Genomic DNA, 27,859 nt, shown 5'->3' on the forward strand with positions numbered 1-27,859 from the left:
GTCCTTCGTTTAGCTAAAAACAATCAACTGAGCCACAACATTTCTATGAAACGATGGACCAATACAGATGGCATTATTTTGACAATTCATGTAATTGATATTTATCACATAATATTAACTGTGACCAACTTTCAAAAACTGTATGAATGACTCATCATTCCTCATGAAAAAAAGTGCCAAGAGTGCAGATTCTAAGCCTTCAATAAATGATACAGAATCCCTGTAGCTTATGTTATCTATATATCTATATCATATCTTTTATTTTTAGAAATAGGTTTGTCCATTAACTCTTGCAGAAAAAGAAACAGCCTTATAACAATGAAATTTCGTTTAGACCAAAAAAAAAAAAAAAAAAAGCTGAGAAAAGCACGCTTTCAACAGATTTACTAGACATGTCTGCAGAAAATCGAGGGAAATGATCAAATAGAGAAACAGCAGAAAGGAAAGATGATTCCACGTAATTGTGATTTTAAAAGGTAAGCATCAAGCCTTATCACTGGCAGAGCAGGAAAAAACATACATTCAGGAAACTTAAAATGTCCTTAATCATCCCATTATCTACACAAACTGAGCTAATGAGCATAAACAACATTTAAGGGTTGACATAGGGATCACATTGAGTTGCTACATTCTTAAAGCTACTCATTTTCATTTCGTTTTATGTTAATATGAGACGTCTCTGTTGGATATTTAAATTCAGGGGTGTGTTGATATCATATTGCAGAAAAGAGGGAGAAGTCCATAGATTATGATTAAAAAAAAAAAAAAAAAAAAAAAGCCATACTATTACTAGTGGTTGTGCCACAGAGGTTTGGCTCTCATTAGGTGTATTGTGTCGCCCTCAACAGGAGGCCAAAAGAACACCAGCTGAGGAGTTGCCAAACTTTTACCACTTAACTATTTACTAATAAAATACTATTAAAAATAATGAACTCGACAATTAATAGTGTAACTTCCTCGAGACACTCTAATGCCATTCCGCATAAAAAAATAGTGCATAATACTAATTCAAACAATGCAATGAGGTCCCCGCAGCTGCATGCAAATACTGCACAGGGTACAGAGATCAGGTGGTTTTTAGCGTTAAAATGCATCTTGGTTGCCTAATTTCGTGGTATTGCCTACAACATAGTAACCTCTATGAAATAAAATATGACGTTTCATTTTATATTTAACTGTTAACTATGCTTAACTTTCGACCATAGCTGTCCACTGCCCCATGTTTTGTGACTGGATATATAGCCTATTACAAAATTACTGGCATTCTCATCCGAGGGAAGACGTAAAGGAGGGTTGATAAAGATATCTTGACACGTACGTAGCCTTCACAATCCTCACTGCCACAAACATATCGCTAGAGGGCACTCGTAAATGCATTATTGCACAATCTGCTCTGAGTACTGACGGGCCTCTCGACCAGTCGGCGTAAACCTTTGACAACCTGTCAGGTTCACTGAAATAGAGGAAGGAAGGTTATTTTGCTTCCAAATTAAAGGCGTGACATAGGCGCAGGGCATATTTACCGTGCCTGATTTGACGGGTATGTTCGTGAATTCCCACCTGCTCATTGTTAAAATTATTTTTCAAGGCAGAATACTAAACGTGTCATTTGAAACTGCTTTTCGTGCGCATTGTTGCGTGAGTGCCATGAATGCAAATGTGTCACATTTATGGCTTTATTTTGAAAGTCATGACCGGAAGTCTTGTTTATCATTGTGGCCAGCTTGAAATGGGTAGCGTTGGGATAGGCCATAACAACCACCCAACAAGGCGTTGTGCTACTATGGGGAAATACCGAACCGAACCGATAGTAAAAAAACGGTTTTTGTTTAGTTTTTAGTCGAGTTGAATGCTGAAAATCCTCCGGAAAGTCGATGCAAGTGGAAATGATCGCACATTAAGGATCAAATGTGGACGTTGACGTCGAGCCGTGCGTAATGAGCAGAGTTGGAAAAAGAAGGTGTTGAGCTGCATTTTTTCTCTCTCTCTGCCAGGGACAACTTGGGTCGGAGTACTGACTAAACTACGAGGTGCTACGAAGAAAAATAATGTCCTCAAAGCTCTCCACTTTCTGGTAAATATATTGACTGCTCGCTTTCAACAGTTGCATCGCGTACTGCTCGAAGTAAATTGCTCTTTCCGAGGGGTAAAGTCAACGCGACAGAGCAGAGATAGCTAGCCTCTTAGGATATGCTACTAATTACAGGGCTGTGGTGAATATGACTCCTCTTGCTAGGCTGTAGCGAAATATTTGGACATTACTTCCCATTTTTATCAGCTGAGACAAACAAACCACTTGCTTTTTGCTCTTACAAGCACTTTTAATCAGGGCTTCCGCTGAGCCGCGATAGCCCAGCAGTAGCCCAAAGACCAACAATAGCTCCGTGTTAACGTTAGGCTAACAAAGCCATTGCAAATGATTGATTTTTTTTTTCTTCCCCAAAAGGAAACACTTCTTTCCTGTATGTTAGGCCAGATTGGTAGAAAAAAGTTTAGGATGGATGTGCATTTTTACTTTGCGGATCAGCCTACATGTTGCTGTTTATTACCTCAGTGTCAAATAGTTGTTGATAGGATGTGCTATGGCAACAATATCGTCTGTCATCCATTGCAGTATGTATCCTACCTGTGGATAAATGGTTTATTGGTGTACCAAAGTCACGGTAATGTCCAGTGGTAAAATTATATCTGGTATAAATTTAAAGGTCAGTAATTGCTATATGTTTGCAGGTATCCTTTTTGCAATTTGTAAGCATCCTGTCTTCCCAGTCTACATTACTATTTGCCTAACTCACCCAAATAATCATTTTTATTCAGCTGTCCCAAGAGGTTTCTCTAACAAGGTATATGATGTTTGTTGGGGTCACCATCTATTTAAGTGTGGAGGAGCCATATGCACACTGTGATAATCCCGTAGTAATCTCACTGAAATTCTGGTCGGGCTCAGCATTCTGTACACTCTGTCGTCCTCTGAGAGACAACCTGTGTATTTCTTTGTGTCTTTTAGTTTGGAAGATGTGAATTTACTGCACTCTTCAATATATGTGTTTCTCCTTTGGCCAGGTTAAGAATTTGAGTCAGTGCTGCAGGGCAGTATAATGACATGTAATTATTGGAGTTACATGCTCAGAAGTCCATGACTGGCATGAAAGGCCTTGAGCTTGCAAGTACTTGCCACAGAATAACTGAATGAGCAGGACTTTGGCCTGAATGCTGTTTGCCCTGGCCAGTTGGATAGAGAACTCCACAAACAGCATTGACAACTCACTTAAAATAAGCGTTTATTGTTTCCTGAGTTGCCATTCGTTCTCTTGAGATTGACTGCCAGACTGTGTTTGTATAGTCAAAAGTGTGTGCACACTTAACATTTCTTTATTGGAAAGATGTTCAGTGTGCAAGCAGACCTAGAGAATGTCATTCATCCATTCAGGCTTTGTCACTTTAGGTATTATGATGTTTTCACTCAGATGTCTGAAAGAAAAGACTGTGTCTATGCTGATTAGATGTTTATTAAACTGCAATTATAACAAGGTATTAGTTGACATAATTTCCCTCTATTTTCCACATATTAATTGGACAAAGAAGGAAGACTTTTTTGTTGTATACAAGTCAAGAAATTGACTATTTAAAAAATCAATGGAGAAATTAGCTGTGTATCAAGAGCACTGCGCAGCTACTGTGTTATTTTAGACTGGCGAGTGTTTAGAGGATATACAATATTTCAGTGTTTCTGCCGTTGCTGCCCTTTCAGTCTGGCCTAACTCTGATATCCACTGTTTTGTCTGAGTATCATGGCAAAAAAATGTGATCAGCTGACAACATAACCAGTGAAATGTCAAATATGCGGCACCACGGTTCATATTGTTGGTTGACACAGGCTGATCCAGAGGCTGCCCACCATGAGTCATCATTGTGGGCACTTTTGTTTCCTCTGTCTGTCTGTCTCTGTCATTTCAGTTTGTTGCTGTTTTCTAGCCTGTTCTGATTCCTGTAGTTTCCTGTGGCTCTCCCGGCAGAGTCAGTGATAAGGCCAATGTCCTGATTCTTTGTCATACTGATTGACCTGATTGCCAAAAACACAGCGGTAAGCAGTCTGCTCTGCCTCTGAATTTTTGTCTGTCAAGCTATCATCTCGGACAAAATATGAAATTATTATTTTAGAGGGGGTAATTACTCTTTTTTTTTTTGGTTCCACGTGCAGTGCATATTCCACTTGCACATCTTACTGTAGGATGTGTGCAGACCCATCAATACCGTAGAGGTCACTGTGTTAGAAAGTTCTGGTTTCTGTTCACCGCGGCATTGCTTATTATGACCCTTTTAGAGCATCTCTGATTGTATCAAATATCCAAAGAGTCAAACAGTCTATAATTACTGTCTGAAGCAGTATTTCTGTCCAGCTTGGATAGCATAGCACATAATGGCCAACTCTCCCCACAGGTCATTTAACACATTTTGTGACATTGAAACATTTTTAGTTATGTTCTCCTTGACTTATTCAACTGAAATTATAGCAAGGTATTAGTAGACATAATTTGCCTGTATTTTTTTTTTAATTAATTAGACGACCCCTGAATCGTTCTTTTTCATTATATGCAAGTCAAGAAATGGACTAATAAAAAAAACTTGGAAGAAATTAGCTGGGTATTTAGAGCTTCAACATACAAAGAGTACTGTGCAGCTACAGTGTTATTCTAGACAGACAAGTGTTTTGTCATTAGACATTTAGACATTTAGTGTATCTGCTGTTGCTGCCCTTTCATTCAGGCCTGAGTGTGACATTGGCATCATGATTGCTCATCTTCAGAAGATTAGGTAATTGAGCCTAACAAAGGTGACTATCAAAAAGCTGTGATTTCATCATTTCATTTTTAAGATTCACTGTAGGACCAGTTGAGTACACAGTAACCAGGTTTCTTTGTACCATTTTAGGATAACAATGGACGTCTTTAGACTCAGAAACCGTTATAGAATAACCAGAAATGCAAGAAAGAGAGATTTCTCAATCATGTGCTACACTGCCCAAGTAATTCTTCACATCGCTTTTGATTGTTGAAGTCTTGTCATGCCATCCTAGCTTCATTACTCCTGTCACTTTGATTCAAAATGTTGAATTTGTGCATTTCATAAGCTGAGCTTTGGTGAAGGGGAATGACTTGTAAAAGTCTGAATGAAATAATAAAAATGTCCTCCTGAATTTTGGGGTTGCAGACAGGAAAGGAGACCCTACTTCTGCTTTTCTCTAGCCATGATGAGGAAATCCACATAAATGATTGATAAAGTGCCCTCACTGTCATTTGAATAATACATTGGTCCTGTTCTTGTGCCAGGCATTTTTGTATGGTAATGTTCTCTGGGAGCCTGGGGTTCTGTCTTTTAAACCTCTGCAAGTGCCTGATTTAAATAAAATAAAATAATGCAGATGACTGAGGCAAGGTGGTGAGCGGTTTGAAAGGGTACGTATGTCTGTGTGTGAATGTGTGTGTGCAGCGAGAAATAGGTGGGGGCAGGGAGTGTCTCCTGTCACCTCTCATTAGGGACGCATAGTCCAGCTTGGCCAGCGTCTGCCTTCCCCCGTCTGTGGCACTGCCCTCCCCTGCTCCCGACAGAGCTGCACACTGTTTCAGTCTAAACTGCAGAGAAGTGTCTTAATGTTCGGCATCAGAGAGATTATGGCAGAGATGCTGCTTATTGAACAGTGTGAGTCAGGTCTCAAGGAAATAGCTGTCCTAAATTATGCTTTTAGAATTCTGCACTGCAGCTGCAGTTAAATTTGGTTCACTGTTTTGAATGAGTTGAAGCTGTGAGTCTTCCTAGCTGGGAGTCAGCATATTATTCAATTGATGTGTTGGTTGCTTTGTTTTATTCTGCCTCTGCTGTGCTCCTTTGAGGACCTCCAACTCCCCCACCCCCTTTTGTAAACAAGACAGTATATATCTCAAGGGCTTCCTCCTCTCCTACATATTCAAATTCAATTTCTAATTTTGTCCAAATGAATTCCCTGTGAAGATGAGGCTTATTTAAAGCAGTCTAATGAAATAAAGATCAACTAACATTTTTATTGGAGTGCTCCAGTGTGACTGCCTGGTGACTATTTGTGTGTGGAGTAAAAGGCTGTGGTTTTCCACTGAACCCTTGGGAGGCTGTGGAGTGCTGCTCTACAGGGGCAGACACAATGATTTATTAGAATGGTAGGCAGGAAAAACTAGCAGGCTGAGATAAAACAGATCTCCCATCACACTCCAGTCCTCTGTCTGGTTTTATACATCAGAGAGAAGAAATGTAGATATATACATATAAAGGTCCAGAGCAGTGAGAATTACATTTCAAAGTCGCTTAATAATGTTTATAAAAGGGCACATTCATGCAATGCTACCCAAGTTTTAAGTGCCGTGGAAATTAGAGAAGCTTTTCCTCTTGTTTAGAAAATGATTTTAAAAAAATTCCAATCTACTTATCAGTAGAAACGAAGTCAAATATACTCAGTGTGTAATTAATAGCCTGATTAGTTGACGGTATGTTTAGTTAATGAGTTGCTCTGTTTTCTGCTAGCTCATACCAAGTGACAGCCAGTGTAGTTGCTCACCTCTGTCCCTATCTTGAGCACAGAAAGTCTTTAACTTTGGTTTTGATGACCCAACCATATAAATGAACAACCATCTAGAATTCATGTCACATTTAGGGTGTGCAATATGAATTAAATTCTCTGTCAAGGTGTATATATACAGTTTTTACTTTATCTATATTCATTTTAAACTCGATAGGCCACTTTCACAGGTGACGGTAAAGCAGAGATGTTACTAATAACATTAATAATGGCGAACTTCTGTTTGAGTGTTCCTGTAAGCCATGACAGTGTGAACCAGCATATACAATACCAGGACCCTGACACTGTAGCAGCTAAAAGGACTGTAAGGCCTGTTGAGAAATTGTTAAAGGACAAAATAAGCAGACAGGAATATTTTTGACAAATCCGATAAACTAATATATGACAAATCAAATCACCTCACCAAACTGATGCAAAAATCATACAAGTCCAATATTGCAATGATGCTGTTGTGCAGCATTGACCACAATGCCCCAATGCAACCAGAAATATTAAAAAGAAAGCTACAACTGTATGTAGACAAATGTGTATTGTCTCACAGTATACATTGCCATATTGTCCAATCATGTGTCATCATGTATTATTTTGCATTGAAACATGACATTTCTAATTAAAATAATGCTGTTGAGCACTGTAAAGAGCTTCACTGAACAACTTCAAGTCATCACAGCTGTGACACTGTTTAGTTGAGTCTGTCTGTACTGGCATGAACTGAATAGGGATGGAGTTTGAAAAGTAGCTTAGAGATAAACTTTCATAGTAATTTAATGAAAATGTAATACTAAGCTGCTTGGCTCTAAGTGATGTGACCTTGGTCAATGAATGTTTAAACTACAAAAATGAACAAGAAGGCAGGCAGAGTGAGTTGTGCTGGGTTGTGCTTCCCTACAAAAATCGACATACATCTGCATTATATTTGCTGTTGACTGCCAGTCAGAGTTTCCTGAGGGCCAAGCAGAGGAAGTCTCTGGTAAGATAAGTCACTGTTGAAGATTATAGATAGGAGCCTGAAAACACAGTCTTCAGATGAAGACTCTCTAAAAACTTCCTCAACACAATTGCCAAGGCAGCCATGAATCATGTTTGTTATGAAATCAATGTGGCTGAAATAGTGTGATGGATAGTAATAGATGTCCCTCTCTTGAGCTTCCTTTACACCGAAGCGCCTGGCCATTTATTGTCTTTTGACATAGTCCAACTGTCCAAACTCATCACGTTGTACACCCTGTGAGATGTTAGTCAGCAACGTTTAAAATGTAATCACTCCTTGGCTTAAACATCTCTCTCACTGTTCTTTCTCTCCTCTTTCATCTTCCTTCCTCCAGGCATGGCAGGCTGGGCCTGGGGCTCTGAGGACACTTCAGAGGATCCGTGCCTGACCCACAACTGAGGATTGAGAGGAATACATTGTCTGAGCAGAATGACTCAGCAAGAGGGGGGACCCCCAAATAGCAAGTGAAGAGAAGTGAGGATGGGTGCCAATGGGTCCAGCTATCCACACTCATGCTCCCCACGCATAGGGGGAAATGCACAGGCACAGCAGACTTTTATAGGTAGGTATTTTATCTGTGGTTTAATTACTTGTGTTGTGACTGGTTGCATGGTTAACTCAGTCAATACTGATAGATCACTCTGTATTTTGAGTTAGCATATGATAAAATATCTGTGTTAGATGAACTATTAGTCAGAAACAGGATTCATGAACAGAAACACTCTTCTGAAATGAAGTGTTAAAACTATGGTCCTGAACCCAATTTGGCACTATGCATCCCTGCTACAAACACATAATGGGGGTCCAATGTCACCAAACTCATGCCTTAGTGGCTTAGATCAACCAGCTTACGTGACAACTAATTGTGCAAGAGGTGAATATTTTTGTACATGAGAGCTCTTGAACAGGGTCATTGACTCATTGATTCAAATGTGTTAAAAAGCAATGCTTCTATGTTTCTCTGCCATATGGTTTTTATGAGGTTTTATCAGAGGCAGATATGCAAAGAAATTTGTGTCCAACATGGATGGTTAACCAAAATTACATGAAGTATTCGGAGTATAGTATGTAGGTAACTTGTAGTAACTAGCATAACAGCTACAGAGCTATAGTCTGAAACTTAATGTAAAGGGTTTTTTTGTTTTCTCGCCTTTGTTCCAGTAGTGTTTTTGGTTGGTTGTTAGAGATCACTGTCTTCCATTCTCTGTTAGGAGGCATGTAAGGAGATGTCTTTGATTCTCCTAAATCAGCGATTGGAGCCTTTCTGGTTTATAGCCCTGAAATCTTTCCCAGCAGGCCTCGGTGCCAGAGGGTTTGGAGAAATGCATCATATGTGGGTTCAAATAAATCCCTCCTTAACAAAAGACATTGTCAATTTCAGTTTCAAAATGACTTGGGTCTGAGGTTTTGTAGACTTCTACTTTATTGTTAAAGAAGCCAAATTATCTCAGTAGCCCCTGAGACCTCTGAGGTTTTCTGTGCGCCCTGTAGTTGCTTGGTTCAGCTCGTCTGGGCCACAGATGATTCACAGTGTTAGAATGATTACTATTTGGGTCACACTGATGGATGCTGAGTGAAGGGCAGGCAGAGAGGATCTCCTTGGCAGAACCTCCTCTGACGTACAAGTCCTGTCTCTCAAGCCAAAAATAATTGCTATTCAGTGTAATTGATGGAACCCAAGTATGAGAATGGACTGAACTTCACTGAGAAGTGCAAAGCAGAATACAGCACTTTAATTGGTTCTTAAAACAAAACAAAATAAAGGGATTATGTTTTTTTTTCTACTATTGAACTAGATCCAAATGCTCTGGTAACTGGGTCAGGGTAGTGTGTTCTTGGCCTGATAGAGCTGGCTACACCACAGGGGTGCCAGAGACAGATTGTGTTTCTAGTAGTCTGGCCTCAAGTGACATGGTGCAGGGGTTATGAAGTTCCATGTCTCATCGAAAGAGCATTTTAAAATGAAATGTCTGGGAACAGATAGCATCAAAACTGTCATAGTTTTGTAATGATGTAAACAGGTTATTTACATTCTATGTTTTGGTGTGTTTATACACAAACTAAAATTCTTGTGAAGCTAACCTGCATGTGTTTTCATTCCAGGGACCTCATCCTACTCTCAGCAGGGATATGGCTGGGAGTCTAAGCTATACAGCCTGGAGCACGGCCATGAGCGGCCCACAGACAGGAAGAAGAAGAGCCTTGGTCTAGCGACCCTCAAACGGAGGTTCATCAAAAGGAGGAAGTCCAGCCGCTCAGCAGATCATGCGCGGCAGATGCGGGAACTTTTATCGGGATGGGACGTCCGTGACACAAACGCCCTGGTGGAAGAGTATGAGGGCACAGCTGCCCTAAAGGAGCTGAGCTTCCAGGCCAGCCTGGCACGTGCCGAGGCTCCCAGCTTGCAGCGGGATCTTGCTGCCCTCTACCAGCACAAGTACTGCACAGATGTGGACCTCATCTTCCAAGGTACTTGCTTCCCTGCTCACCGGGCCATCCTGGCTGCCCGCTGCCCCTTTTTCAAGACTCTGCTCTCCTCATCTCCTGGCTACGGAGCAGAGGTTCTCATGGATGTTGAAACAGCTGGCATCGATGTGCCCATGTTCTCCGCCCTGCTTCACTACTTGTACACTGGGGAGTTTGGGGTGGGTGGAGCGGAGGATACCAGGCTTCAGAATGTGGATGTACTAGTGCAGCTCAGTGAGGAGTTTGGCACACCCAACTCCCTGGAGGCAGATATGAAGGGCTTGTTTGACTACATGTGTTACTATGATGCTCTGCTCAGCTTCTCCTCAGACTCTGAGATGGTAGAGAGCTGTAATGAGAGAGGAGCTGTGGCTGCAGCACCAACGGGGGTCTCAGCAGGCAATGGGGGGCCCAGGACCCCGGACGAGGACCTTAGGGCACACAAGGCAATCCTCTCAGCAAGATCGCCTTTCTTTAGGAACCTTTTGCAGAGACGTATCCGCACAGGAGAGGAAATGACAGAGCGTACATTGCAGACACCCACCCGTATAGTCCTGGATGAGTCCATCATCCCACGGAAATATGTACAAGTTATTCTCCACTGCATGTACACAGATGTGGTGGAGCTTGGGTTGGTGCTGCGGGGCAGCCCCTCAGCAAGCAGCCTCGGTGAAGTGCAAGCCCTCGTGTCAGGGGGCCGAGGGGCCAGCACCCGCACAGAGGAGGCCATGGAGTTATACCATATCGCTCTGTTCTTGGAGTTCAGTATGCTAGCTCAAGGTAAGCCATAATCACACATGTTTATAAAACACAAACACATATTGGCAAAAAAAAAGATGGTGTCTTTAGAGAGGTGTGCTTATGTTGTTCTACACTTGTTGCCTGTGGGTATGGCTGATCAATATAACTTTGATCTATATTAAGTGTATGGCAACCTGCAAAATCATGGTGTGTTCATGGGGTGTATGTATTTCTTCTCCCACGCTGGCTCAACCCCTGATAATGTTTGTCTTGTTAAATTACAGTTAAAGATATATTAAATTGCTGGTAGAAATTTTATTGCTTTACGTAGCTTTTGCCATTTAATAGAAAAACAAGCTGTGATAATGTAGTTAAATAGCCAATAACATATATTTCAAAGTTAATTGTCAGTCTGGGCTGTCCTAAGTATAGTGTCTAGATTTTGTAATAACTGGTCTACTTTCTCTATACAGTCACATATGTGTCTCGCACTCTTTGTCTTAATCGTCTACCCTCTCTTTAAAACTAGATTATGCATATGATAGCATATGTAAAATTTGACTGTGCGGATCAGGTTAGTGTTTAACAGCTTGGCTGACTATGACTGGTGTTAGAGCTGCGTCTGCCAGTAGCAGACTGATACTGGCTGCGGTGTTGTCTGCATCTCCAGGGACAGACAGCTTACTGTCCAATACATGCAGTGCATCTGAGCTTCTGCTGTCACCTCGTCTCTGGTCATCTCCTTCGTCACTGGTCTATCTTTACTTGGACGACTCTGCCTTCTTGACTCTTGCCACTGTTTCAGAATGGCCCCAGTAACATGCCAGGGTTGCAGCCGTTGTTTGACATGAGCTGGTCACTTTGTCACTCTCACTTCCTCTGGAGTGGCATGTCTGAGTGCTGTCCAGTTTCCAACACACCTAACAAAGCTCCTCTTCAGTGAGAATAACCTTTCCAATATGCAATGCTTGAAGCAGCCTATTTCAAATGCACACAAAAAGATTTGGCCCATCCTTCTTGATCTTGACATCTTGACCTTGATCCTGACCAGATCTAGAAACCATCTCATCCTTCATAGAACTGCGAAGATGTGAATTAGTTTGTAAAATATTGAAATGGTGATATGAGATGCTTTGAATGATTTAGGCACACCATTTCACTGCTTCATGCTGTGTAATGTAATCAAAACATTATTATTATTTTCATCTTAACTGCCAAATTATAATATTATTAAACATACTGAAAATGCACTCTGTAATTGTTTGTAATGAGTCAAAACACTTCAGTGAAGCTGTTTCCTACAGGAAAAGCCCTCTATGCTCTGTGCCTTGCTTTCATCAGATTCTCTGTGGCTGAAAGGCTTTTACTGTGAAGCAGCTGCAGACACACAACATAGCCAAAGGTGTTTTAGCCTCTGTGCATGTTCTACTAGCATAATGATTCAAGTTCAGTTTGAATCCACTACAGATGTATAGATTCATCAGTAAGCAGATGTTGGAGAGCTTTACAAAGTGTTATTTGTGGTGCAGTTCTGTTATCAATTTATCATGCGATCTTAATAGGTGTGGAAGTATGAATATTTAAGCTTGAAAATGGTGCTAAAATACTTCTTGTCCAAAGATAAAGGTATAATATTATAACTCATTTTTGGGGCACAATGCACTCGACAGTAATAAACATGCTTCTATAATTTTTTTTGTTAAATCACAGGATTAGTTTTTGGCAGCGGCTGAATTGCTGTATTGACCGAAAAGCCAATAATCAATCACCTTTTTAAAACTCGTGCAGTGATCTGACACTGCCACTGTACACACAGCTGGTTAGACACCACCTCCCGCCCCCAAGCAGTAGTGTCACTCTCAGGGTCACTCTGGCGGCTTAAGCCTGCGAGCAGGCAAATAGTGTCATCCCCACACACCATCACCACCTCTTCCCTCCCATCCCCCCTTTCAGCAAGCCCCTACTACAGGATATTTTTATCCCCTCTCCTCCCTCTCCCACTGTGTTGCACTGCTCTAAACAGTTCCCATGAAACCTCAATGTGGAATGTGGTGAGATGGTTGAGGTTGACCCGGTGCCATTTTATCCAAGTCCCCTCTCTTTGTCTATTCTGCAACTTCCTGTTATTACCCTTTTTTAAAATCTCTCTTCTGCTGTTTTTTTTTCTTTCCAAATTGTGAACCTTCTACACTCCAAAGTGCCAAATAATCCTGGCATCTGTGGGTTGACTATGAAAAGAGAAATAAGTCCATCCCACCACTGGAGACTTCAGAAGCTGCCATGTCTCTTCAGGAGGCAGCAGAGAAGCTTATATCAGGGGTTTCATATGGAGAGAGCCCTCTCATCTGTCACACTGCCCCCCCCTCCCACAAGCTTCTCGACTGCTGCCCTCTGGCTGTGTGAAGTTTTGGCCTGTGGAGGTTTTTGCAGAGCCGTTGAGCTCTTCCTTATTAATTCTCAAGATGTGTATCCCTTTATGACTCCATCTCACTCAAATGGCAACCAATATTAAAAGCCTTATTAATTTTTCAAGTGCACCTCAGAGATGATAGCCAGTAGGTGTGGTTTGAGTGTGTGCTCTGTAGTTTCACCTCTCCCTCCATTCTCACTGACTGACCAGTGCTTTCAATGCCCTATCTTGGATTGTTTGGAGTGTGTTGACTGAATGCCTAGTCCTTGAGTGTTCATCAGACATGATTTACATCCACAGGCTTGTTTACAGACCACTGAGTGCAGCTGATGTTTTAAGTGGCTTTAGAGACTGTGTGCTCCATAAACAAAGAGCTCCAAATAATAACAGCAAGACAAAATGCATACATCCTCCAAAGTTGTAGTGTAGAGCTGGTTGTTGCTGTTCCTGCTGTTGTGTTGGTATTCTTGTCAGTCGGCTACGCTCCAGTGAATGTGGTGTGCCACCCGGGGAGAGAAGGGGAGGCAGGTTAGTATTAAATATAATGCTGATTCTAATCTCCAGCTCATAATAAAAGTGAGGCATTTTAAAAGACGGGTTGTCGCTGTGAATTCTAATGGGCTAACACAGAACAGAGCTGTTTGCTTTCCTGTGTCACTGGTCCCAAGTGGGAAATTGTCTGCCTTTGTGCGTGCGTGCGTGCGTGCGTGCGTGCGTGTGTGTGTGCTTTTGGGAGAGGGAAAGGATGCAAAGGTGAAAGACTCAAACTAGCTTAAACACTTTCTAGAAGACAAGACAGCACAGGGATGAGTGGTGTAGACAGAGGCACAGACGTTGGGAATCCATTTCCTCTTCCAGTCTGTTTATGGCAGATAAAAAAGGCAAAGTGCCTAGGTCCACATTTCAACTTCATCTGTCTTCTTAACGATGCAGCAGGATTTCCACCCTTCGTTTAAAACGCTGCAGGGGCCTGCTTTGCATTTTTCTAACTTTCTATTACAACAAAAGGGAAAGTGCTCCATAAGTGTGTGGTCTATGCATGTATGTAAATGTGCACATTATTTCCTACATGTGTGTAGTGTATGTGTTCATCTTTCAAATGTGTGAGTAGTGCTTGATTGGATATGAATTCGATTTAAAAGGAAAAGCATTGGTGGACTCATCACTCTTAGGTCTGGTGTCCAGTTTCTCAGAGTGTATGTTTAAAGTGATGTTTTGGGGGTGGAGAGGCAGCTTAGATCTTCTAGTTTAAGATAAGAGTTTCCCAGAGGAGTGTTGCTACTGGCCCAATTAAGAGCTGATGGACAGGATGGCCTGGAATGAGGAAGTTGGCAAGCTTGTATTTCAGTTCAGAGTAGCTCTGGCTGGACGTCAGTCAGTCTGGCTTTATCTCCACGGATGTCCGTTTGGTATTAAACGCCATTGGTCAGACTAAGAATAAAAGCCATTGAAGCTCTGGCTTGTTAAGGATTGGCATAGATAGCCTGATCAAACCAATCATGTGTTATTCTGAGAGTTAATTTTTTTTCTAAATGAATAATAATAATAATAAGTGTCTGAATGGCAGCGTAGGTCTGACATTTCTGAAACTTAGGTCTTTTTTTAAATTGCCAGAACAGCAGGTACATAATTCCCTGAGCTTTCTGTGGTTTCTTTAAATGCATTTTTGATTCATGCACACAAGTGTGTACACATTTGCAAAGTGTGTGTGGCTGTGCTCATTTCCTCAGGCTGCTGTGTTTACTTATCACGGTTAAGAGGAGGCAGCTTGAGACTGAAGCACATCAAGGTATCAAAGGCATTTCTGTGGGTTGGTGTATTACAGAGTTAAACCACTGCCTGCTGTTCTGGTATGTGCTCTGATTTAGGAAATGCAGTAAGGAGGATGTGGGGCTACTAGAGGTAGACTTCCTGGGTCAGTGAATATGAGTCAAAACTACTGACAGTCTGGCAGCGGCTGAAGAATTACCTCTTGTACTCCAGTGTTGAGTTAAATGGGTATCACCTATTTTGCTTTTCTTGTAGTTTTTAATAAATGTTATACTGAAGGCTTTAACATCTGGACTTGTTTTTGGAATATTTGTGCCCATGAAGAGATTGAATTGTATGTCAGGTTGTAAATTGCTTGTCTGTCTCGTTGGCTCTACCAGGCTGCGAGGATATTGTTGTGGAAAGCTTGTCTCTGGACTCACTCGTCCCCATCTTGAAGTGGAGCTCCCAGCCGTATGGCTCGAAGTGGGTCCACAGGCAAGCCATGCACTTCCTCTGCGAAGAGTTCAGTCAGGTTGTCACTTCAGATGTTCTCTACGAGCTCAGTAAAGAGCACCTTCTCAGCGCAATTCAGTCTGACTACCTGCAGGTAAGGGAAACAGAACATCGCCTGTCAATCTGTTGTCACCCTCTATTACGCTCCATATGTGTCATGTAAAAGATACATTTTCTGGTGTGAAGTTTCAGTAATAGGTGTCTACCTTGTCCGCAGCATGAAAATACAGTAAAAACATGCACACACAGGTGCATTAACACGATCTCTGTTTCAATCACTCTATACACGTACACACAAGCACACACTGATGATACCCAGGGTCTCCAAAGTTGAGTAACACCATTCCCTGGAGGGAAAAGCCTTCACACCCAGAACCTAATCAAAGCTGAGTTGTCATCTGCTCCACCAATCTACTCGGGCATCAGACCAGATGGTTGAGGTGAAGTGTTGTAATCCAACTACACAAACAAACCAACTAGGCCTGAGCTTTGCTGCGACACAGTCTGAACATATTGTATTTTCACCTTACCCTCATTTAACAGCTTCCCAGTTTTTTTCTCAGCAGTATCTAACCTTGTCCTATATCTCACTCTGTCTCTCTTTCTCTGTACTTTGCTCTCATTCACAGGCAAGTGAACAGGACATTCTCAAGTATGTTGTTAAGTGGGGCGAGCAGCAGCTTATTAAGAGGATGGCAGACAGGGGTAAGATAATACACTCTATAATTACCCTCTGAGCAGCCCCCCTAATGGCTCTGAGGAAATTACCCACTCACCAGATCCTCCAAAATACACTTGAAAGCATTACAAAAAGGAGCCAAACTTTAACCTCAAAGTGGCGTCTTACTGACTGGCCATTTCACTGTGTGTTGTTCTGACCTAGTCTTCTGTAGGGTTTATGGGCAAGGTTATTAGTCATCATATTGTCAGGGCTAGCAACTTGCTTTGGAGAACACACAGCAAGCAAAGCAATATTTATCCATAATTTGCTAAATTGAACTTCCCTGAAAAATAGCCAGCAGGTTGATTTAAAAGCATTAAAAGTGTAATCATAGTTACATAAGTTGTCACGGCCATATGCATTATATTAAAAAGCTGCTAATGGCTGTTTGTGTCCTCATTTACCCAGAGCCCAACCTGTTGAGCGGCACAGCTCACAGTGTAAACAAGAGGGGCGTGAAAAGGAGAGACCTGGATGTTGAGGAGCTGAAAGAGATCCTGTCTCCCCTCCTGCCCTTCATCCGAACTGAGCACATCTTACCTCCCAACAGTGATGTCCTCGCTGATGCGGTCAGTAGTCCTAGTCTGCCTTTTTTTTTTCAGCTGCTGTGTGCATGAGTGTGCACCTTAGTCATTGTGACCTCCTTAAAGAGAGCATTGATCCACATTCTTCACCCTGTTCACAGCTTAAAAGGGGTTTGATTAGCACCCCTCCCTCAGACATGCTGCCCACAGCGGAGGGGGGGAAAGCCAATTCCTGGTTACGGCAGAAGAACGCTGGCATCTATGTGCGTCCCCGCCTCTTCTCTCCTTACGTGGAGGAGGCTAAGGTAAGGCTCATTCACATTTGTTTAATGACATTTCCAGACAATGTGGTAAGTAGTGGATCATTTGTGTCCCATATAGCAGTCATCAAAGAGATCAGAGGTTCTGTGAAGAGGTCAGACTAACCATTAAGAGTCTTAGGAAAATTTGTGGATGTGTTCACAGCTCAGACATGCTAAAACCATCCATGCCCAGTATGCATACTCCCCATTTTCAATAGTTTGCTCCATCAACTTGGCTGAAATTCATTTGATGTCCATTTGCACACTTTCTTAATAACTTTTAGACCTTCTTGGGGCTATGAATATTTATGAACATATCCACAGACCAGAGAGTCATTACTAGATTAAGTGTCAATCAAGTGGAACTAATTTGCAAACCCTTTCCATGTCCTTGAGTTGCACATAGGACATTGATTTATTTATTATTTTTGAATTTCTGGTCTCACTTGCCCCTCTCCTGTCTATGTGTCCTCAGTCTGTCCTTGATGAAATGATGGTGGAGCAGACAGACCTGGTGCGGTTGCGACTAGTGCGCATGTCCAATGTCCCAGACACACTCTATATGGTCAACAATGCTGTGCCTCAGTGCTGTCATATGATCAACCACCAGCAAATGGCAGGCAATTCAACCACAGCTCCATCTGTTGTGGCCAATGAAATTCCAGGTAAGAGAATTGTTCTTGACCAAATGGCAGCAGAAATTGCGCTTGTTTCAGCAGAGAGACATCTAATATTCTTAATCATGATGCTGATTCTAAGCTCCACGGGTGGCCCCAAATAATATTCTGAATCAATGAAGTCTCAAGCTACTATATTAACACAACTCTAATGAAAAAGAGTAAATCTGTGTTTATGTTGTTTGCATCTTTCAGTGCCTCAGCTGTCGGTGGTGAAGGAAATGATCCGGAGGCTGCAGGAGCTGAGACACACAGAGCAAGTCCAGAGAGCTTATGCCCTAAACTGTGGTGAAGGAGCCACCGTCAGCTATGAGCTGCAGCTGCGGGTGCTGAGGGAGTTTGGTTTGGCAGATGGAGCCACTGAGCTGCTGCAGGTTAGCAGGAAGCAGAGAGCTTGTCCCTGGGGGTTAGAGGTGGATGAGATTGCTAAGGCTGTGATACTAACAGTGATGCTGAGGACACTGACATACCTCAGTAATGCAGCAGACACAGGCCTCAAACAACCCCAGGCAGATAAATCTTTTTTAAAAAATCCTGAAATAGGGGTTGCTTTGTAGGCACCACAATAGATATAGATCTCTTAACCTCCTGTTTTTTTTTTTTGTTTTTTTTTTCAGAACCCGTACAAGTTCTTCCCTGATGAACGGTTTGGAGATGAGAGTCCAATTCTGGCTCTGCGCCAGGTGGGTCGTTGTCGGGTAAACAGCAGCCCAGCCATGGATAGCATGTTCACAGAGCTGGAAGGGGTAGCGGGCTTCCACCCACCCCTACCTCCTCCACCTCCCCCATACCACCCCCCTGCCACACCCAGCCATGCTCAGCTCAAGGGTGCTTGGCGTCCCCGTGTGCCCATGCCAACCCCCACCCGTTCCTTCTCCTATCCCTGCAACCGCACCCTGATCCAGCGCCATGCAGCTGCCAAGCATGGCAGCTCAGAGTACTCCTCTGTGCCCAGGCCCCAGCCCCCAGACTGCACCAACCCGCAGGCCATGGGCCGAGCTTTGCTTTCAGACCAGCAAGCGGTGAGTGTGTGTGTTACCTCGTAGAGTCGTTGTGCTGTTTTTGTTTATTCAAATGCAACTTCATGGTTTGCGCATAGGATTATCAGCAGCTCAGTTGTTGGGTAACCTCACATATTTGTATATGTTCTCCAATGCAGATGAGCATGGAGCCTGTTATGAGGGAGTTCATGCCTGACATTGCACTGGGTGTCTCAGTAATGTCCCTGCGGGAGCAGCACATGGTAGAGATGGACAGAGATGGCCCTCACAGCCCCATGGGCCCCTCAGGCCACCATCTGCCCCATGGGCCCTGCCCTTCTGCCCGCCTCAGCCATGGCCACGGTCCAGGACACGGCCACTCCTGCAAGAGACATGCTCCTGAACCCAAGCTGGAGGCTCAAGCCGAGTTCCCTGACCTGTATGACTTCTCCTGCCGCCCTGCAACCCCAACCTCTGCTCACCCTCTGCCCCCCTTTGCAGGACCAGACCTCTACAGCCACAGCTGCAACCCCTCCAGCTCCTATCCACCCCCCTATATTTCTGACTCTCAGTCCCAGGGTCACATGCAGGGACGGACTGCCCCAGACCCACTACGGCTGGATGTCCTCAGTATGACCTCTCAGAGGCATGATGGAGTCCTTGCCAGTCCTTCTGGGGCCCAGCCTAGGATGGGACATATCCCAAGGGGGCGATCAAATGAGACAGACCTGACTCATGGCTTAGGCCATTTACGGTCCCCCAGTGGAAACATGGACAGCTATGAGGACAGGCACACAGGACCTAGAGATGCTCCTGAAGAGATGGTTATAGCTGGAGAATCATCAGGCCTGGGTCCCCTCCAGCAGCCTCACAGGAACAGTGTCAGCGAAGACATCGCCAGAGACCGCAGGTCACCTAGCAAGCCTGACTACCCTTATAAGAAATCTGCACTTTAACCCCAGTTGAGGGCCAGGGGTTGAGTTAAGAAAAGGGAAAAAGTGATGAGTGGCTGTCCATCATAATGGATGGCAATGCACTAAATGTGTGCCTGTGTATATGTGTGTGTGTTTGACAGGAGCAGGGAAAAGGGGTGGTCAGTGGTTGCTATTTATAGGATCTGTTCTTTTGTCCTACCTCTATCACACTGTGCCATCCATCACACAGTCAGAGAGAGTAAGAGCTGTAGGTTAACTGTCAATGTTTGTAATTGATTTCTGCAACCCTGCCTAGTCCTGCTGGTTTAGAAGATGACTCAGGCACCCCTGGGATGGATTGGTCTCTTGAGTTTGATTGTAAAGAAAGGTTAGCTCTATGCTGTGTGAATCCTGTGTGAGGAGGTCACAACACTAGATGTAGCTCAGTTATGAACTGATGGTTTAACAAAGATCATATCCATTAGCTCTGCTGTCTCTCGATTATTTTCAGGATACATTGGGGAGATGGCTGGATAGGAATCTCAATTTACGCAAACAAACAATGGCACACAGTCTGGGAAAAAGTATTGTGATAAAATCTTATGTAAATACATCTGGCTGTATTCTTTCCTCCTCCGACTTGTATTTCCATTTCTTCCTGTAGCATGCCTATAGCAACCCACCTGACTAGTTTTCCCCTCCTGGACATGGTTCTGCAGTGCTGATGAGTAATTGGCCAAGGCTTTGTCACACAAAGCAGGAATTGGATCCAACAGGAAGTAGGTCATCAGAGCTCGTCATTCTCCAGTAACCCAGTCTGATAATTGTGTCAGGCTTTAACTATCACAGCCTCTCAGTGTCTACCTTAGGGGCAGAAGCCTGGCGTTTTTCAGAGAAGGGGAGGGGGCAGGAGGATCGCGGGCGGGTTCATTACTGAGATATGGTAGAAAATATAGGGGTGCCATGGCAACTGACGTACGGATCAAATGGAGTGTGGGGGGTTTGTTGATTTTGCAGCTGGAACAGGTGTGTGTGCGTGTGTGTGTGCACGTGTGCGTGAGTGCGCGAGGATGACTTTGATACACACAGGTGTTTAGACAATCTCAGTACTGTACACTCCCATCTTTAGTCAGGTCTGTTTGTACATATCAGAGACTGAGATGTTTAACTATAGTCTATGGCACAGAGTGTGCTAGAGCTCCCTCTTGTTCTGTTTAATCCAATAGCATCAAGTAATCAAATCTAAAGCCTTAATCAGTGCTTGGAATATTCAGTTTTAGCTACCTTTATTCAATTAAGTATGATGTCATTATATCGCAACCCCTGTTAATTGCTTATTTGACTGTTCTGTTCACTACAGGCACATTCATTGCAGTTGATCTGGGTGGTAGCGTGGATTTCACTAAACCCAAATGCTAAAACCATGTATATACGTCAGGCCTCCATCTCACCACCGCATGGGAGATTGTTTACCTGCATAGTCAGTGTTGATACTGTTAAATATACTGTTTAAGAGCCACAGCAGCTGTAGCTCCACAACCCTGCAAGTACACACATAAAAGCCTGTTACAGCCAACAGCTGGCATACAACCTCACATAAGCATATCATTGCACTGTAGGAGCCACCTGTTTATTAGCTGAAGGGAAAAGGAACAAATGAATTTTGAACAATAGGAATCTTATATTGAAGAAAAGTTGGCGATTGCAGGCTCATATCTCCAATGGAAATTGTATATAATGACTTGAGTTCCACATGTTCTGATGAATTTTCAATGGTTTCTATCACATTTTAGTGGTTGTTGAAGGTTTGTGTTTTTACTGTAGTGGACAACACTGTGTACTTGTCTGTGTCATGAATCTCACTAAGAATGTGTGGTATAAAACATAAAGATTGTGTCTCAGAATCTATTTCATTCTTTAATGTTACATTTAGGGCAGTCTGTTCAATATTGTAGGTGGTGCTGATTACCATGTTTGTAGAGATGCCCCCCCCCCCCCGTTTTCCTTTACTTTAAAAGTAACAGGAATATGTAGAGGATCTGAGGATATTCACTTTCTGCTTAGCAGTAATGAAGTTGCCAAGCAGAAAAATCATTTTTCCATCTAGGTTGCTTCATGGGGAAAAAATGCAAAACTCCAGATTCCTCCATGTTCATGTTGGGTAGTTGTTTTATTTTCCAGGACAATGTTCCATTGAATAAAAGTCCTTGTTTTGCTCTTTGCTGTAGAGAAGTCAGTGCCTTCCCCCGCCTGCGGCTGGGCTTTTATTGGAGAAGTGACTTTGATGTCTATGCAAGCTCTTTTCTACCAGCTTACCAGCCTGCATCAAATAGTTCTTTAAAATCTCATGTAGCTCGTTTTGTGTACATAGTGTTATTTAGCACCTTTGGAAATTGAACCATCTGAAATGTGTGATTGCTTGTGTTGAATTATAACAGGTACATTGTACTTGTATGGTATCATAGAAAACATGTTTGTAGATTGATATTAAGTTGCATTTAGTTTCACTGAATCTATTTTTCTACTGTCACCTCAAAAGGTGCATAACAGTGGTCAACTTGTGCATCCTCAAAATAAACTGGTTTGATATTAAGGAATTCATTTGATCTCATTTGGGTTGTTTGCACACTAGAAATATGTATTAACTTTATTATGAACATTATTTCACATACAGTGATTTTACTTCACATCACTTTTACAAACAAGTTTGTGTCATCTGGTCACCACCAGAAAAACATCTGAAATGAAAAACTTCAGTGTAAACACACTGGACATGTTCACAGGAATGACATGGCAGCATCATGTTCATGTGAAATACTCTCATAACCACCACACACCCAGACTATTTTTTAAAGCATAGGGCTGAAACAAAATTTCTTTTGTTCATATCAATGTGCGTTCAACATCAACAAATGTTTCAAGTAACAAACTTTCATCATGAGCTTCAAAGTTAAGGCATCACCAATAATAAAAACAACTGGACATGAATATTAATGTCAAAACTAACAATGCTCACCCTAATCATTGCATTTTACAACAGTAATGGAAATCAGTGCTCTTTGCACTAATTTTTCAAGCTTAAGGATCACGTTGGTTGCAGCAAAAAGCCCTTTATTCAAATGAGAAAAAAAGGGTAATTTTCCAAATGACATGTTCATTCACTCAAAGCACCATATGAACCTGGCATATGATGGCCTCCTCCTTACTGGTATCCTGCGTTGGTTCTGCGTCTTTTTCTAGCCCGCAGCTCCTCAAAGAACTGATGAACGGCTTCAACTGTGACCGTCTGATAGAAACAGGGAAGGAATGGATAAGGTTTGAGATTGGGAAAAGCAAAACAGGCAAACAAGAAGGACCTGTGTCCACCAAACACGACTGCAAAACTGCATATTTGTCTCATAAACTGAAACACACTTTGCTCATGTGTAATTAAGAAAATACTGTCCAGATTAAATTTGCACTTAGACATCCTTGTCTCACCTTTCCCTCAGCAACGCACTGGTCTAGAAATGCGCTGATTGAAGTTGTCAGCTCGTTGAAACCTGAGGGAACAACACATGATTAATGAGACCACCTCAGGTTCCAATCAATCACCTCTCCCAAAAATTTCACTTTACATGATTACATCCTAGGAGAAAAACTGACCTCACGTCTAACCTCCCCCTCCCCGTGCTCACCGTAAATGACCTCCAGCTGCTGTACACGGTCCATCGAGCTTGTCAGTGCCATCAGGGGGTGCTGCCCAAATGGCTCATCCAAGCCTTTGTTCTCATAGGCTAGAATGGTGTCAGACTGATCCATGAGAAACTGCACCTCAGCAGCCACATAGGCCCTCTGTACAGCAATGTGTGAAGAAACATTCATTAAAAAAAAAGAGGCTTTATACCGTTACACTGACCAGGATCAACATGGAGAGCGAACACCTGCAAGTGATTTTCTGGTGGCCTTTGTCAAAGCCTGCATTATAACCTGAGAATTATTATTTGTGACCCACCTTGCAGTCTGTGCAGGTGCAAAGCTCGGAGCGCCAACTGTAAGGCCAGAAGACTGCTCCCTGTCTCGGCCTCTCCAGCCCCTGGGCCTGCAGCTCCTTCAGCCTGCACACCACACTTTTGGTCATGGCCTTTCCAGGGCTGCCTGTCATTTGCTCATGAGTGCGTTTGCCAGGGGAACTCCGGTTTGCCACTTCCTAAGATGCAAATAAAAGCAGAGGGCAGGACAAGTTATACCGGCAGGAGGACCAGCTCATAACACCTGGGCTTTGTAAAACATCGGTGCACACAGCACTGCAGACTCATCCGGGGAATCTCAAGGCGACTGACATGATGAAATGATTGGGCGATGAAAATCGCCAGTTTACAGTAAGCTGTCCTGTGAAGCCTGGCCAAAGCCGTCTGCAGAGCAGGAGAGGCAGTGCCTCATGGGTCATTTCTCCTCTAATTACCCAGAGGAGGGGAAGGCACGATAACCGGAGCAGGAGCCTGCTCTCTGGGCTATGATCTGCTCATTACCCTCGAGCCCCACCTAGTGGCAGACTGGCATATAAAAAAAAAAAAAAAAAAAAAAAGCTGCCATAGAGGAAATTATTATAGTGAACAGTCAAATGCTCTACATGCATGCAATCCCTTCCCACTAGCTCTTTGTTTTATAGATGCGAAAATCACAGTTGTTCAACTCTGCTTTTGTCAGTGATGATGCAAAATGATGACATTTCATAAGTTTCCTATCATACATGTGCTATTTTAAATAAATATAAAAATTGATGTTTTTCTTCATGAAAACACACCATGTTTAAGGAAAATACAACAAAGGTATGTGGGCACAACAAAAATGGTATTGGGCAGCATAATGAGAAGAAACCTGAATTTATGTTTCATGTGATAAGTCAGTACCATCGTCGGTTTGGAATCTGACTTTGGAGTCAGTATGTTTTCTTGTTCACTTTAACTCCCCACTATCAGGTCTTTGCTTTTAATATGGCAGACCCTTCATGCAAACACAGGCAGAGTATCTCACCTCATGATTTGTGTGCTCAACACTGGTGGATGGTTCCTCATCCCCACTTTGACTGGGCCCAGAAGATTCGTTCTTTTCTCCTCCCTCCTCAACATCGACCTCTTCCTCCTCCTCAGCATGACTCACGCTGATCGCAGGTGGCACTGAAGGGGAAAGACATGGAAATATCACTCTGGATTTTATTGTTAAATGTTTGCAAAATTAAACACAGGTTTGTTTTTGCTGCCCGTGACAAGCAGCTTAGGAGAATCGGTTACCTGCAAAGTGAGCGGCATACATCCACAAGAAAGGAGCCTTGTTCATGCAGGCCTCACATACCATCTCTTGCAGCTCCTCGGGTTCCACTACGGTGCAGCCCAGGTGCTGTAGAAGACAAAGTGACCACATGAAATGCAGAAGACTAAAAGTGGTGGTATAATGTAAAACAGAATGAAAGGAAGTGCTCAGAAATCCTTTCATTTCAATAAACTGACTTTTGCTTACCCTGCTATGAAACCAGTCCTCACAGATGACACATTGAATCATCTCATCATTTTCCTGTTGGGTAAATGATGTTCTGGGTAAATGGTGTTTTTTTTTGTTTTTTTTTTAGGGACAGATCGGAGGCAAAACATAAACAGTAGACTTCATCCAGATGATCTGAATCAGAAGAGATGAAATTTAAGGAATACCTGATCGTCTGTGTCTGGGTACGGCCGGTCACATGTACAGTAGCGGCCATTGAAGTTGTGATTGTAAAGATTTCTAACGTTTTCATCATCTTTGGCCTGTGAGGAAGAAGAGGAAGTGGAATAACTTTAATAATCAGAATGTGCAAAGAATATAAACTGTTTGATACAGATTCAGTTAGAAATGATGAAAGCAGTGGACTCACAGTATTCAACTGGCATTGGAAATCCTGAAACTTCCTATTCCCACAATCGCAGCGGAAATTTCTACAGAAGGAAAATAAAAATAAATAAATAAATAAATAAAAGAGGGCAAATCATGACAAGAACTTCCATAATAAAGCAAACTATGGGCTAAAATGAGTATCTTCAGTACAACACACACAGAAACATTGGAGATACCTTTTGGTATACAGCTCAAAGATGTCGTGTCCATCGTGGCATTTATTGGCACAGGCCAGACAAATCCCAGCAGGCTCTGCAGCACTAGGAGTGCAGGTGTTGCAGGCAAACACAGCCTGTCTCTTCACATAGCCCTACAGCAATAAACACAGGAGGTAGAAATATACAGCAGTTTATATGTTATTAATGACATAATTCAATAAAGGGATATAATTATTCTTTAATATTCTCTAATAGAAAGTTTTCAACTACACACTGTAGTGACACCAAAGCAAATGGACAACAACATAATTTCACTGTAGTTTCATTCTTGAGTGCCCCACAGAACCTACAAACCTTTTAACAAAAATTGTAAAAACACACAACAGAACTACAGCGTGAAATTCTCAGACAACCACACCAGACCACATCTAAAACTGCAGTTCTTGTGTTTTGGAAAGGGCGACGGCTGCAGGAAGCTTCTCTTACCCGGGAATAGGAGCAGTTTTCTGGGTCGCTTCCAGCCAGCACGCACAGAGCCTTCTCCAGCTCCTCCTCGTCGGCAAGGAAGTCGTCGGGGTCCGGTTGCTCTATGTTCGCCGCCATTCTGATAAAACAGTAAAGGCGAGGACACACACAAAGACACGGACGGACCCCGGGGTCTCGGCGGTGTTGACAAACGACGGTTCCGGGCGGGAGTTTGGGCCGCGACCACGTGGAGGAAGTGACGTCAGATGCCGCTTAACAATCAATACGTGGTGCCTGCTGACCTTAAATATAATGTTGCTTTTCACTTTGTTCATCTATGGTTTTCTGTACAGGTACTTTTTTTTTATTTAAATTACCTATTTATTTAGTTTGGCTTCCACCTTCAAATGATGCACTAGTTATAACCTGTTTATGAGTTAAAACTAATATTAACTATGGATTAATACATTATTTACGAATGGTTTCTAGATCAGTTATAAGCTACTAATATGAATAACTTGGGGAATGTCAGGTTGTGAAAAAAACACTTGGGGCTTCACTACTTACCCTCCTATAGGGCTATAGAGGATCAGCAACAAAATAAAATGTATAGCATCTAACAACTTATTAATTGAATAATTAATTACCAACATATATAATGGAATTATTTCCAAGCAAAAAAGATAAACACCAGCTAAAGACCACCTGGGAACCCAAAATGTGTTGTTAGGATTATATTTTTGCAGCAATGACTTTAGTTGGCACAGGTTAGGAAAAGGCCAGGGCCTATAAAGCAAACCTGTATCTGCACTCTCATAGACTGAATAAAAAGTACAGGCCTGATTCTATCAAAGTGGCTTTGAGCAGACTAAATGACACCATGAGGCTCTGTAAACCACACCAGCAGAGGCTATGGTGGCCGGTACTTCTCATGGATGCGACTGGCGTGGACTCAAGGCACAAACAAGTTGGACATCATATTTAAAAACACAATTTGGTCCTAGAATTACAGTGAATATTCACAATGAGGGTAAACAACTTAGCAACCCCGGCACACACTAGAAGCATCCCTGAAAAAAAATTGAAATTAGTTAAGTTATTAAAAGCTGTGAAGTTACCTGTGCTGGTGGTTGAGATCCCGGAGAAGGATGGAAACCGGTGGTTTGTCCTCCCCCCACACACACGCTCCAGCAGTGTCTGTGCTGTTGTGTATTTTTGAAATGGTTTTTGTTTTGTTTTGTTTTCTTTTGTTTCGTTTTCTTTTGTTTTCTTTGGGTTTTTCATAACGTCATGGTCATTTTTTCCCGCGTTCGCTTCAGGGGGCTTTTGAATTGTGTTTATTTATTTATTTATTTATTTATTTATTCCGACAAATGGAGCTGAACACGACTCAATAATCAAAGCAGGACACAGAGGGATAATCTTAAACATTCGTGTAACGTGGGCTAAATAATAATATAGGCCTGTAATTAAGAGTAATATATAGCCAGCTGACTTAAAAAAAAAAAAAAAATCAAATTCCTAGGAAATTAATTTAATGTGCTCTTTGGTCCATGCCCCCCATCCCTCCATCAAGTTTGGTGCAAATTGGTTCAGTAATTTTTGCGTAATTCTGCTGACAAATAAGAGGAACCACAGCCTTGCTGGTGGTGGAGGTGGTGACTGCTGTACGCTGCACTGGTTTTCCAATGGATGGCGCCACCGTGACGGGTTTCTCTGTTTGGGAGC

General features: G+C 42.6%; 2 protein-coding genes across 7 annotated transcripts; one reads left to right on the forward strand and one right to left on the reverse strand.

Moving 5' to 3' along the window:
* The first annotated feature begins 1,728 nt into the window (after positions 1-1,728).
* Positions 1,729-22,195, forward strand: btbd7 (BTB (POZ) domain containing 7). Of its 3 annotated transcripts, none has more exons than XM_071498766.1 (11): positions 1,729-2,074; positions 7,933-8,160; positions 9,702-10,844; positions 15,366-15,574; positions 16,110-16,185; positions 16,610-16,770; positions 16,887-17,030; positions 17,503-17,692; positions 17,900-18,078; positions 18,322-18,726; positions 18,864-22,195. In XM_071498766.1, exons 2-11 carry the CDS (start codon positions 8,079-8,081, stop codon positions 19,638-19,640), a joined length of 3,366 nt encoding a protein of 1,121 aa, XP_071354867.1. In that variant the 5' UTR covers positions 1,729-2,074; positions 7,933-8,078; the 3' UTR covers positions 19,641-22,195. The 3 variants fall into 3 exon arrangements, 2 of the variants coding, with proteins under 2 accessions (XP_071354867.1, XP_071354868.1); XM_071498767.1 differs by lacking the exon at positions 1,729-2,074 and adding an exon at positions 2,890-4,084; XR_011693708.1 differs by lacking the exons at positions 16,610-16,770; positions 16,887-17,030; positions 17,503-17,692; ... (1 more) ...; positions 18,322-18,726; positions 18,864-22,195 and adding an exon at positions 15,780-15,920.
* LOC139633234 (putative E3 ubiquitin-protein ligase UBR7) lies at positions 21,589-27,419 on the reverse strand. 4 transcript variants are annotated; one of them, XM_071498779.1, is made up of 12 exons: positions 27,250-27,419; positions 26,153-26,270; positions 25,685-25,818; positions 25,489-25,549; positions 25,286-25,381; positions 25,098-25,151; positions 24,872-24,977; positions 24,615-24,757; positions 23,593-23,787; positions 23,276-23,432; positions 23,079-23,140; positions 21,589-22,884 (listed from the first exon to the last, which is right to left on the reverse strand). In XM_071498779.1, the coding sequence occupies exons 2-12, from the start codon at positions 26,267-26,269 to the stop codon at positions 22,801-22,803; spliced, it is 1,209 nt and encodes a 402-aa protein (XP_071354880.1). In that variant the 5' UTR covers position 26,270; positions 27,250-27,419; the 3' UTR covers positions 21,589-22,800. The 4 variants fall into 4 exon arrangements, with proteins under 4 accessions (XP_071354880.1, XP_071354878.1, XP_071354877.1 ...); XM_071498777.1 differs by having other exon boundaries at positions 26,153-26,425; positions 27,250-27,415; XM_071498776.1 differs by having other exon boundaries at positions 26,153-26,428; positions 27,250-27,415.
* Between the last annotated feature and the right edge of the window lie 440 nt (positions 27,420-27,859).

This window comes from Trachinotus anak, unplaced genomic scaffold (assembly GCF_046630095.1).
Source record: "Trachinotus anak isolate AG129_WGS33_773 ecotype Australia unplaced genomic scaffold, CSIRO_AGI_Tana_v1 ptg000015l, whole genome shotgun sequence".
Classification (NCBI taxonomy): Eukaryota; Metazoa; Chordata; class Actinopteri; order Carangiformes; family Carangidae; genus Trachinotus; species Trachinotus anak.

Excerpts from the sequence above, each read along its gene's own strand:
- btbd7 (XM_071498766.1), top strand. The coding sequence starts at position 8,079 with ATGGGTGCCAATGGGTCCAGCTATCCACACTCATGCTCCCCACGCATA. Across the intron at positions 17,031-17,502 it reads CTTACGTGGAGGAGGCTAAG|TCTGTCCTTGATGAAATGAT; the intron begins GTAAGGCTCATT and ends ATGTGTCCTCAG. Across the intron at positions 18,727-18,863 it reads TGCTTTCAGACCAGCAAGCG|ATGAGCATGGAGCCTGTTAT; the intron begins GTGAGTGTGTGT and ends TCTCCAATGCAG.
- LOC139633234 (XM_071498779.1), bottom strand. The coding sequence starts at position 26,269 with ATGGCGGCGAACATAGAGCAACCGGACCCCGACGACTTCCTTGCCGAC. Across the intron at positions 25,550-25,684 it reads TTTGAGCTGTATACCAAAAG|AAATTTCCGCTGCGATTGTG; the intron begins GTATCTCCAATG and ends TTCCTTCTGTAG. Across the intron at positions 23,141-23,275 it reads GCAGCTGGAGGTCATTTACG|GTTTCAACGAGCTGACAACT; the intron begins GTGAGCACGGGG and ends TTGTTCCCTCAG.